We start from the raw sequence: 13,164 nt of genomic DNA, 5'->3' as shown, positions 1-13,164 counted from the left end.
GCTAGCGGTGTTGTCGTTGTTTTCCAAACTGGTTTGAATCACAAGTTGTGTGTAGGATATTTAGAGAGATAACCAACGAGGTACGAGTGATTACGGGAAATATGCCCGAGTTGAAATAATGTTCACAGTGCCGAGCCTTGGCGAGGCACTGAACATTATTTTAACGAGGGCATATTTCCTGTAATCACTCGTACCTCGTTGGTTATTCTATTTATTACCCATAATGTAATTTAAAAGGAAGAACCACGAAATAAAAACACCCGGAGACAGGACTTGTGGACCTTAAACAGCTGATTCGTATTCATGCGCGTATTAAACCTAACTTTTCCAGGGGTAATAACATAACTACGCTATGGAAATAGTACATCATAAAATCGCTTTAAAATACAACAAAATTATTATGCCTGGAATAATTAATTAACATTTGTTAATATGATCTTTTAAATATATCATTGAACTTAATAAGAGCTAAACATTTATTCGATCAAGTCAGTGCGACGGAACATCGTTCATTCATGAATGACGTGTTTTCTAGTGACGGGTGACGGTGTAGCGTTGAAACACACTCTGGCAAAACCTGTCAATTTTGGGAAAGTCAACGGTTAAAAAGTTAAGGAAATCTAAAATACAACCATCCCACGAATACATCTAGAAAACGTTTTCTGTCAAGAAACTCAACAAGTTTGAAGATTAAACAACATTTTGTTCTGTGGAAGGCGTAACTACACTCTCGTCTTAGTAGAGTACGGCAGTTCCAAGAAGGATAACTCTAGTCGGAATCCGAGTCTATGAAATGTGTCAATCTCTGCATCGGCTACTGGGACCAACCTGTCAGATTGATTAGGAATGCATGGATATAAAAGTCATCTTGAAGAAGAACATTTAGCACTGATTCCGGTAAGAAACTAGCTGTTTCTCAGGATTGATGGCATGGACGCCGTGTCCGACTTACTTGTCACACCTTCAGATAACATCTTTCGTCGGTATCTTGCTGTTTCTATTTCCCCGAATTCAGTTTCAACAACAAACAGGTTTTGGGAATTCAAGGGCTGTAAAATTCTTATCACTCTACCTATTTGGTCACCGTCAACTTTAACTAGGTAAGTGATCGTGATCTTGATCGGGGTTAGCCAAACGGCGGCTATGTTTGTTTACAAACAATGCAAACGATTGTTTGGTGGGGTTTTAAAGATTATATAATTTAAAAAAGACTACTATTTATAACACAGTTTTATTCCAAAATAATAACGTCTAATAAAAGAATATTCATATTCTTTAACCTTAATGTCTTCTTTTTTAGATCTCGGAATGTGTGATTACATTACTTAATGTCAATTTATCAATGAATCGATGAAACTTTATGAAATGAACGTAGCGTGTGAAAGTAGTTCCGGCATCCAATGAAAATGTACAAATATACGATCAACCAATCAACGTCGAGAATCACTAAATTGCACACTGTTCAAATATCAAAAGATATTACACAGGATCTCCTCTCACCCGTATGGGTAATAATCGGAAAGAGAGCTCTAAGGGACATAACTCTATGGGGCGCTTGAAATAATGTTCAGGCGGTAGAGGGCGCTAGAGAGGCTTTAGTGCAACGTTGCATGAATTCACTCGAACTATATAAACTCATATTGTAATCTAAATACGTAATTTCTTTTTGAATAAATTATATGGTAGCTTCCCTGGGGTCTGAGAGATATTTTTATTGCGAGAGACATGCATTATTCATTTTCAGAGAAGTGTGGTGTGATATAGTGCCTTTAAGCTAACACCCAGAGACACATGTGAAGTAGATATTATCCGGGGTGACCTATCCCAGTTATTCCTAGTAAGTACTGGTCAGCCTATAATGTTTCTTAAATAGTCAGGTTCGAGATAAAAAGTCTATTTTATAGGGTGTCCATGAAATGCAGATTTATCTGACCCACTTTAAATCCCTCAGAGGCATTGTCTGATGAATTCATTGATACTTTGTTTATCTTTAAAATATAAACACATACGTTTTTTTATTCAGTTTACTTTTTAACTGTATTCAAAGTATCAACGCGATTCTGTATCTGCAATAACCAGATCATTATAGTTATAGATCATTATCATTTGTAGTGATAACAGAGTTAGTCCTACCGTTATACTACACGGTGTAAGTGGGGGACTAACTCTGTTATTACTACACATTGTAAGTGAGGACTAACTCTGTTATCACTACAAATTGTAAGTGGGGAATAACTCTGTAATTACTATATATTGTATGTGAGGGACTAACTCTGTTATCACTACATATTGTAAGTGGGGAATAACTCTGCAATTACTAAACATTGTACATGGGGACTAACTCTGTTGTTACTTCTCATTGTGAGGAGGAGAATAACTCTGTATTTACTATATCTTGTAAGTGAGGGAACTAACTCTTGTATATCACTATCATACTGTAAGTGGGCAATAACTTGTGTAAACACTACACATTGCAAGTGGCGACTAACTCTGTTATCACTACACATTGTGAGTGGGGAATAACTCTGTAATTACAATATATTGTCTGTGGGGACTAACCCTGTTATCACTACACATTGTAAGTGGGGAATAACTCTGTAATTACTATATTTTTACAAGTGGGGACTAACTCTGTTATTACTACATATTGTGAGTGGGGAATAACACGGTAATTACTATATATTGTAATATTATAGTATTAACAGAGTTTGTCACCTACTTACAAATGTGTGTAGTGATAACAAAAATTAGTCCCCACTTACAATATATAGTAATAACAGAGTTATTCTTCACTCACAATATGTAGTAATAACAGAGTTAGTCCCTACTTGTAAAAAAATAATATAGAAATTACAGAGTTATTCCCAGATTCCACTTACAATGTGTAGTGATAACAGAGTTAGTCCCCACTTACGTGTAGTGATAACAGAATTAGTCCCCACTTACAACATATAGTAATTACAGAGTTATTCCCCTCTGACAATGTGTAGTAATAACAGAGTTAGTCCCCACTTACAAATGTGTAGTGATAACAGAGTTAGTCCCCACATACGTGATGTGATAACAGAATTAATCCCCACTTACAATATATAGTAATTACAGAGTTATTCCCCACAGACTATATGTAGTAATAACAGAGTTAGTCCCCACTTGTGAAAATATAGTAATTACAGAGTTATTCCCCACTTACAATGTGTAGTGATGACAGAGTTAGCCCCACTTACGTGTAGTGATAACAGTGTTAGTCCCCACTTACAATATATAGTAATTACACAGTTATTCTTCACTCACAATATGTAGTAATAACAGAGTTAGTCCCTACTTTTAAAAAATATAGAAATTACAGAGTTATTCCCCACACTTACAATGTGTAGTGATAACAGAGTTAGTCCCCACTTACGTGTAGTGATAACAGAATTAGTCCCCTCACTTACAATATATAGTAATTACAGAGTTATTCCCCACTCACAATGTGTAGTAATAACAGAGTTTGTCCCCACTTACAATATACAGTGATTACAGAGTTATTCCCCACTCACAATCTGAAGTAATAACAGAGTAATTCCCCATTTACTAAGTGTAGTGATAACAGAGTTATTTCCCACTTACAATATATAGTAATTACATAGTTATTCCCCACTCACAATGTGAAGTAATAACAGAGTTAGTCAACACTTACAATGCGTAGTAATAACAGAGTTATTCCCCACTTACAATGTGTAGTAATTGCAGAATTAGTCCTCACTTACAATATATAGTAATTACAGAGTTATTCCCTCTCAACATATGTAGTAATAACAGAGTTAGTCCCCACTTACGTGTAGTGATAACAGAATTAGTCCCCACTTACAATATATAGTAATTACAGAGTTATTCCCCACTTACAATGTGTAGTGATAACAGAGATATTCCCCACTTAATATGTGTAGTGATAACAGAGTTAGTTCTCACTTACAATATAGAGTAATTACAGAGTTATTCCCCACTCACAATGTATAGTAATAACTGAGTAAGTCCCCACTTTCAATGTATAGTAATTGCAGAGTTATTCCCACTCTTACAATATGTATTGATAACAGAGTTAGTCCTCACTTACAATGTATAGTAATTACAGAGTTATTCCCCACTCACAATGTGTAGTAACAGCAGAGTTAGTCCTCACTTACAATATATAATAATTACAGAGGTATTCCCTCTCACAATATGTAGTAATAACAGAGTTAGTCCCCACTTCCGAGTAGTGATAACAGAATAAGTCCCCACTTACAACATATAGTAATTACAGAGTTATTCCACGCTCACAATGTCTAGTAATAACAGAGTTAGTCCCCACTTGTAAAAATATATAGTAATTACAGAGTTATTCCCCACTTACAATGTGTAGTGATAATAGAGTTAGTCTCCACTTACTATGTGTAGTGATAACAGAGTTATTTCTCACTTACAATATATAGTAATTGCAGTGTTATTCCCCACTCACAATGTATAGTAATAACAGAGTTAGTCCCCACTTTCAATATATAGTAATTGCAGAGTTATTTCCCACTTACAATATGTAGTGATAGCAGAGTTAGTCCTCACTTACAATATATAGTAATTACAGAGTTATTCCCCACTCTCAATGGTTAGTAATAACAGAGTTATTCCCCACTTACAATGTGTAGTGATAACAGAGTTAGTCCCTCAATTGTAAAAAAATATAGTATTTACAGAGGTAGTCCCCACTTACACGGTTTAGTATTAACAGAGTTAGCCCCTACTCACAATGGGTAGTAATAACAGAGTTAGTCCTCACTTACAATGTCTAGTGATAACATAGTTAGTCCCCACTTTACGTGTAGTGATAACAGAAATAATTCCCACTTACAATATATAGTAATTACAGAGTTTTTCCCACTCATAATGTGAAGTAATAACAGAGTTAGTCCTCAATTGTAAAAAATATAGTATTTACAGAGTTAGTCCCCACTTACACGGTTTAGTATTAACAGAGTTATTCCTCACTTACAATGTGTAGTGATAACAGAGTTAGTCCCCACTTACAATGTGTAGTGATAGAGAGTTAGTTCTCACTTACAATATATAGTAATTACAGAGTTATTTCCCACTCACAATGTGTAGTCATAACAGAGTTAGTCCCAGCTTGTAAAAATATAGTAATTGCAGAGTTATTCCCCACTTACAATATGTAGTGATAACAGAGTTAGTCCCCACTTACACTGTGTAGTAATAACAGAGTTAGTCCCCCACTTACACCGTGTAGTATTAACAGAGTTAGTCCCGCACTTACAACGTGTAGTGATAACAGAGTTAGTCCCTAACTCACATTGTGTCGTGGTAACACAGCCAGTCCCCCACTTACAATGTGTCGTGATAACACAGGCAGTCCCCCACTTACAATGTGTCGTGATAACAGATTTAAACCCCCACTTACAATGTGTAGTAATAACAGAGTTAGTCCCCACTTAATTACACTGTGTAGTGTCCCCACTTAATCCACCATGTATTGCTCGTGTCATTGACTGAAAAAACGTGAAGTCTGAAGTCGAAAAATATTTTTATTGTTAAAATGTTCAAACCGATATGTTTCATCACAGTGTGCAAAAAGTCAACAACTTATTTGTCCTGCATATAAAGACAAACACCAATATGACAGCTTCTGCATGACAACCAAGACCTCTCTCATCTGGAATATGGTTTAAGCCGGTTTATAAAACAAATCACTTTTGATGGTACAAAGGTGTTAAGTATTATACGTGATGGGTTATATATGTACATCACTGCAGATTGAACTGCAGATTGGAATTTGTAAAAACAAAACATGCTGCTATGAGATAAAAACCTTCGATACGTATGTGGTTATTTTTGTGACATCATCATTGTTTGCTCAAAACGTTTTTCATGGTGTGAGTTTACTTTTGCGCCGCTTTCAGCAATGTTCACACAATAACACGACGGGGACACTAGAAATTGGTTTCCCACTATGTATCAACGTACGGAATCGAAGCGGGTCTTCAGCGGGACGAGCGAACGCTTTAACCGCAAAACTACCCAACCGTCCCTTCATGGGGCTAATCATATAATCGACGGAAAACATAAAATCAAATAATATATACCTTTCATATATTTATTGAATGGCGCGGTAGAAAAATCAGCATACCTATCAGTATGAGTCTACATCGGGAGTTAAGGTAACAGTTACTATGTTATTATACTGCCCATCAAAATGTTAGACTCACTAGTGAACATGTAGCCACTTACTTTCGGAAACTGTTCTAAACTAAATTTTGCAAAATATTCCATACTGTTTAATGTGCTGTTTATACATGAACTGATGTATTGTAAAACAAATTCATGACGTTGAAAAGATTATTGTCATGCGTTCAATAAATGATGAAACTCCGTTAAAATGGCGAATTCTTATCAAAACTTTACACCAAAACGCAGCTGTTCACATGCACGATATTTGCATATACGTTTCAGCAGTTTGATGCATGATCCTCGTGCAATTAATCTGCAAAACGTTTGCAATTGTTTCCCCAAAGTTAGTGGAGAAATTCTTCTTCGTTGTAACCATATGTACATACACAACATATAGTGAATGTTTTAAGTGAGTATAAACTTTGATGGGTAGTATATTTGGGTATTGTATTGTTCCCAAGGGCTAACGGCTTGGAAACTTCATATTTGAAGGGTCAGGCAGCTTCTTGTGCGGGCGGGTTCACTCCACCTTGTGGGGTGGGTGGGTATGCTGCATTTTGTGGGGGCGGGTACCTTCCTGCTTCTCTGGGGATAGGCTGCTTGAGTGTAGGCTGGAGCCGGTGGGTATGCCCCTGGAGCCGGCGGGTATGCCCCTGGAGCCGGGGGTATGCTGCTGGAGTCGGAGGGTATGCTACTTGCGCCGGACCATATCCAGGAGTGTAGGCTGCGTTTGTTGTGCCTGAAAAGGACATGAGTAAGTGAGTGATATAGCAATATTCAGCAATATCACGGCAGGGACCCCAGAATCGAACCCGGGTCTTCGGCGTGATGAGCGAACGCTTTAACCACTAGGCTACACCACAGCCCCCTTGAACAGGATAACTACGTGCAGACCAGTCAAGCTAAAGTAACAACTAGTCTCTGAAATGAACATATTTTACAGAAAAAGCTCATAGTGAAAAAAAATATATGTATAATGAAAAGGAGCCCTGAGACTTTCTTCATTTTCAGCCTGAAGCTGTGGAAATCTAGACTTGCCACATTTTCTAGACTTGCGTGGGATTTCTTGGCTATATTTGCTTCAAAGGTCTGTATGACAGACTACAGTTAAGCTAACATGAAAATGTCGTTTTAATCCTTTGGATAGCAAGGTACACCAACATGATTTCGACTTCTACAAGGAGAGATCCTAGATTAGGCAGATGGTTAGCCGATAAAGGAATAACTAACTCCATTAGCGCACAATGTCACGCATGCGCAATGCGATCAAGCTGCCAGTACACGTGATTGTTGAACTGAGGACACGTGATATATATCAGCAGGGCAGGATCTAACACAATCGGCCAGCTGACGGGCGATAATCCACTTAAACCACCAGGGGAAAGTTATGTCCATTGTTCCTGGGAGTGTTTTATTAGCATAACTGAATAACTGCCCTAGGGCAATTATTTCTATTTAAAACAATAAATTTGTACTCATTTTGATAATCTTCATCAGGCCTAATACACTACACGCGTATTAACTAAGTATGCCCTTGTGGTGTAAGTCGTTTAATCACCCTCACTAAGGTAGTTATTTAAATAACTGCCTTGTAAGGGAGATTAACCTACACACAATGCCACCAGAACACGATTCCATATGCTATGATGCGTAACTCATGGTCATCACGTAAGATACCAATACATTTTAAAATTCATGTTTAGACATTGAGCGGTGGCGGGTATTACCGAACAGCTAACACCATACCACGCCTAATTCCTGTTGTGTTTTATTATATGAAGCAAAACGTAGTACTAAACAAAGAACCGTTCAGTGGGAATCATATTAACGCGCAAAGGCAAGTAAATCCTGTCCACCAATCCTGTTGCTGATAAATAATTCACATAATATTTTTTATACTTTCCGTTGCGTTCGAACACCCTTGACGGGCTATTCGAACAAGGCATGTCGGGCTATTCCGAACGGTGTGCCATAAGAAAAGTTAGTTAACTTGTATTTATGCTTTCCTGAGATAGCCGATTACCACCGGACGTGTCTTAGCAACGCCATCGGAGCTGTGGAGACCCTTCCCAGTGATTACCATCAGTTGGTGTCTGCCTGACTGGTCGGCTGAAAACGCGGAGCAGTAGTCTGAACAGAGTTGTGTCACCTTTGATGTTGAATTTCTCAACTCGGTTCACAACTGTTTTAGACCTTTCGCTGTATGGAGCTTGTTCAGTGATATACAAAACATAAATATTTCGCAAGCGGGTGGTCAAGCTCGCTGACTTGGTTGACTCATGTCATCGTATCCCAGTTGCGTAGATCGATTCTCATGCTGTTGATCACGGGATTGTCTGGTCCAGACTTGATTATTTACAGACCGCCGCCATATAACTGGAATATTGCTGAGTGCGGTGTAAAACCAAACTCACCCACTCACTCACCCATATGTGACTGATTGCTTACCTGACACTACAGTCAGTTGAGGTTGGTTTTGTATCACTTGACCTCGTTGTCCTGGCGATGACCTACAGCAGCAGACACAGCAGCAGATGATGGCTCCGACGATCAGACCGATGAGGCAGAGGGCTCCAATGACGATGCCGATAATGGCTCCTGTGCTCAACGAGTAGGCGTAGTGGTAGGTGCTGCTGAAACTGTGATATGATTCCAGTGTGGTTAATAGAGAATCTCACCCATGTGTCTTCAGATATCAAATATATCAACACGTGTTGACTAAAGTTATAAATATTCGAGGCTTACCTAGGTATTTTACTTTAATCAACGAGTGTTGTGATGTCATCACCTTTGTGACGTCATAGCATTGTCAGTTGTGTTCTTAGAGATGTCAAAGCATTGAGAGGTCATTTTACTGATGATTTAATAGCATTATGACAATTCAATTGTTGCGATATCTACAATATCTAAACTTGCTCACACACAAGCGATATCTACTGTGGGAGCCAGTTTTGATGATAAAGGAACTATCAACCAACTATGTCTAGACCTTAACATAAACACAACCACATGGCCGATTATTGAGGGGCGGATGGGTAGCCTAATGGTTAAAGCGTTCGCTCGTTATGCTGAAGTCCCGGGTTCTATTCTCAACATGGGTACAATGTGTGAAGGCCATTTACGATAAAAACTAAACTCAGTCACTGTTTCTTGTACTACAGCTCAATAATATTGAGTGTGTTAAATCCTCTGGAAGTGCTTATTTACAATTAACTTGCATTTGATGCTACATGCTTGTATCTATGATAATCATATATATTGTGTATGTATGGTAAGTTGGTAACGCCTGATACTTTTGCTGTGTGTCACTATCTACAATCCTGCAATCAAATAGTAAATCGCTTTGATTTAGCGTTGGTTTCTGCACGTCCTACACGTTTACCCCTTTCCCTGTTCTGCCTAGTTACTGAATTGACACAGACAAACCATTTGATTCCGATGGTATATCTCAATGACATCAGGGTTAGCCTAGTGGTTAAAGCGTTCACTCGTCACGTCAAAGACCCGGGTTCGAATCTCTCATGGATACAATGTGTAAAGTCAATTTGCGGTGTCTCCCGCAGTGGCGTTGCTGAAATATTTCTAAAGCGGCGTAAACTAAACTCACTTATTTTACGACATCAAGTTTTTTATACACGAGGCTGACTGTCATCACAAAAAGCTTAATAGCAATACGTATTGGTAGAGTGAACTTCAGTCCAATCAATCTTAATGTTCAAGAAATAGAACTTTAACAGTTATTTTCAATAAATAATACTTCAACGAGTTTCAAATCTACCCAGAAAAGATTGACGAGAGCTTGGCTACAGCTCAGCGTCTAAGCGATTGTAACAATGCAGTTCGTGTAAAGTTGATTTACGCATGTCATGCTAGTCGCCTGCATCAAATAATAAAAGCAGCTCTGTGGAAGAATTGCCAGATCTCGTGATCTCAGTTTTGACATTTTATGTTTATGTCACACAACCCTATCTTGGATTCAAACCGTTGCCTAAAACATCAGTTAAATGCATACGTACATACGTACGCATACGCACGCACGCACGCACGCACGCACGCACGCACACACACAATACACACACACACATACATACATACATACATACATACATACATACATACATAAGAAACAAACATAAAAGGTTTAAAGTGTATCAAAGCTACACATAAAGCCGTTTGCCGAGCGTTTGGCAACAGCTCAGTAACATCGCTGGTAACATGGCCCTTGTGCGTGTTGTTCTACGCATATTGTGTTTGTCGCCTGCATAGACTAATAAAGCCCACGTTGGATAATAAAAGATTTGTGTAGAGGGTGTTTGTAAAACGCACAGTGTAACTGAAATCCCACAAGGAATTATTCGCCTCGACCTCGAACTGTCAACCTTGATCTAAGTTTGTACTGAATGATAAGTCTATGAATGTTTCATAGTTTTATCCTTTCAACATGAAATGCTAGATAACAGGATAACACAACAGCCTTCACGGGAACGTGTCTCTTGTTTTTGTATAATCAAGGAATTATGGTTAAAACTAATGGCTATTGATTTAAAGGCTTGTGCTAGTCTAGCTATACATGTACTGTGTGAGCCCATACTTTATTTAGCACAGGGCTGAGGTATTGTAGACTGACTTCGACCTACAGCATCTCTGCGATATTTAATTAAGTACAGGATCTAGTATAATATACATCAGGTATTGTAGGCATACTTCGACCTTAACATTACTTAATGCTGTCTGCAATTGGCCATACTAAAATTAAGAGGTACAGAACAGAGTGTTATATACATCAAGTATTGTACACTCACCCCGACCTACAACACTTAATGCTGTCTGTAATTGGTCAGCACTAAATTAGAAGTACAGGATCGAGTGTTATATGCATCAGGTATTGTAGACTCATCTCGACCTACATCACTTAATGCTGTCTGTAATTGGTCATACTAAATTAAGTACAGGATCGAATGTTATATGCATCAGGTATTGTAGTCTCATCTCGACCTACAACATCACTTAGTGCTGCCTGTAATTGGTTAAACTAAATTAAGTACAGGATCGAGTGTTATATGCATCAGGTATTGTAGACTTATCTCGACCTACAACATCACTTAATGGTGTCTGTAATTGGTCATAACTAAATTAAGTACAGGATTGAGTGTTATATACTCCAGGTATTGTAGACTCATCTAGACCTAAAAACACCAAATATTGTAATTATAAAGTGTTGCCAATTACAGACAGCAAAAGGTGATGCTGTAGAGCTAGGTGAGTCTACAATACCTGATGTATATAACACTCTGCTTTGTACTTACCAGAGTATCGCAAATTACATACTTAGTATATATTTCTAACAGAGTATAGTACCAGAAAGCTCACCTGGACGAGCCGCAGCAGTACTTATAATACGTGGTTCCACAACAAGAGTAAGCGCAGGTCTTTAGCTGGGAAGTCCCATCAAGCTGTTTCTCGTAGCATACTTCAATGGCGCAAGCTGCAAACGATCGAGAAAATAAACACATCAACTTATACAGGCATGTACATTGTATGACGCGTGGAGTCAGGACAGAGCATATAGCCTAGAAGCCGTTGCGCGGCCGTTTAAAATTGATTTACTCCTGCATGATATTGCAGCTATAGACTTTCTTTTATGAAACGTAAAACTAATCAATTACACATGAATCATAAAAACCCGGTGCTTTGTCGAGTCAGTACGACTCCCGAGTAATGGACCAGGTGAACGGAACGAGATGATCGTCAATGATTGCGCTATGGAAACCTGAGTTAGTACAGTTGTTACCGTAGTTTGTCTCACAGTCCCTGAACCACATTATTTTCCTACAGCCTGGCCCTCCCTGCAATGCCAAAGCCCTAAATGAAGCAAGTCTAGATTTCCTCAGGTTCTGAGTTACCCCTCTCACTGGGTCTCCTTTGTAATTTAAATGGGTTTATTTAGTACTATCAAAATTATTTATATTCAGAGACTAAGCTAATATAAATGAAGCAAGTCTTAATTTCCTCAGGTTCTGAATTTCCCCTCTCACTGGGGCTCCTTTTTAATTTAAAAGGGTTTATTTGATACTGTCAAAATTATATGTATTCAGACACTAACCGTTATTCTTGTGTTACAGATAAAATGGATGAACTATCTCCCTACCATGGTAATATCCCCAGACCTACCCAGTAAGAGCAAACAACAGGTACAGTAAGTTATTCAAACGGAAATAGATAACTGTAATATTGGCCTCGAAACACCTCATCAGTCCATTAGCTACTACTGTGGGTTATTCGACATTTCTACCTTAACTAACAATATTGATCCCATTTACATGGATCGACATAACAACGCAACACACCTACACTACCTATGAACTGGGAATCGTTCTATAAAACAACCTTAGGTAAATAATTTCGCCCCCTGTGGTTACAAGTAAGTGACTCCAGTCTCACAAAGCAACAATATAGGTAGCAAACCACAGCGTTGCTTTTTTATGAGTGGATTGACATTTGAACATCAGTAGAGGGTACTGCGCATTTAGACAAAACAAGCTGGTTGTCATCAAGTCATGAACATCATGTTAACTTATACTTACAAATTGTCACCAAGGTGAGGATAACACATCCGATTTGTACACCGTACATTGTAGCAAGTTGGAGGATAGTTGTTTTGGCCACAAGAAGACAGTTGAACGGTTGAGCAAGAATATTGACTACCTACGGGTCTGCCTGTACTAGGCCACGGCAACTAGGCTACGGCGTTCAATGAGGCGGCATAACCTTGCACAACAGGTGTAATAATAGTGCATGTTAAGGCGGAGGCATTAAAGTGAGTGAGTGAGATTGGTTTTACGCCACTTTTAGCAATATTCCAGCAATATCACGGCGGGGGACACCACAAATGGCCTTCACACATTGTGCCTATGTGGGGAAGCGAACCCGGGGTCTTCGGCGTGACGAGCGAACGCTTTAACC

General features: G+C 38.6%; 1 protein-coding gene and 1 long non-coding RNA gene across 3 annotated transcripts; both read right to left on the bottom strand.

The window, feature by feature from the left end:
• Nucleotides 1-5,545: 5,545 nt before the first annotated feature.
• Nucleotides 5,546-6,402, bottom strand: LOC124259917. The gene is made up of 2 exons (XR_006893958.1): nucleotides 6,360-6,402; nucleotides 5,546-6,234 (listed from the first exon to the last, which is right to left on the bottom strand). It is a non-coding gene; the product is annotated as an uncharacterized LOC124259917 (long non-coding RNA).
• A 141-nt stretch (nucleotides 6,403-6,543) lies between these two features.
• Nucleotides 6,544-12,954, bottom strand: LOC124259910. 2 transcript variants are annotated; one of them, XM_046694137.1, is made up of 4 exons: nucleotides 12,786-12,954; nucleotides 11,572-11,686; nucleotides 8,650-8,834; nucleotides 6,544-6,940 (listed from the first exon to the last, which is right to left on the bottom strand). In XM_046694137.1, exons 1-4 carry the CDS (start codon nucleotides 12,832-12,834, stop codon nucleotides 6,696-6,698), a joined length of 594 nt encoding a protein of 197 aa, XP_046550093.1. In that variant the 5' UTR covers nucleotides 12,835-12,954; the 3' UTR covers nucleotides 6,544-6,695. The 2 variants fall into 2 exon arrangements, with proteins under 2 accessions (XP_046550093.1, XP_046550092.1); XM_046694136.1 differs by having other exon boundaries at nucleotides 6,548-6,940; nucleotides 8,650-8,840; nucleotides 12,786-12,944.
• Nucleotides 12,955-13,164: the final 210 nt, after the last annotated feature.

Source organism: Haliotis rubra, unplaced genomic scaffold, assembly GCF_003918875.1.
Source record: "Haliotis rubra isolate DU_JTF1 unplaced genomic scaffold, ASM391887v1 Scf741, whole genome shotgun sequence".
NCBI lineage: Eukaryota > Metazoa > Mollusca > Gastropoda > Lepetellida > Haliotidae > Haliotis > Haliotis rubra.
This window is presented reverse-complemented; position numbering and strand designations above follow the sequence as displayed.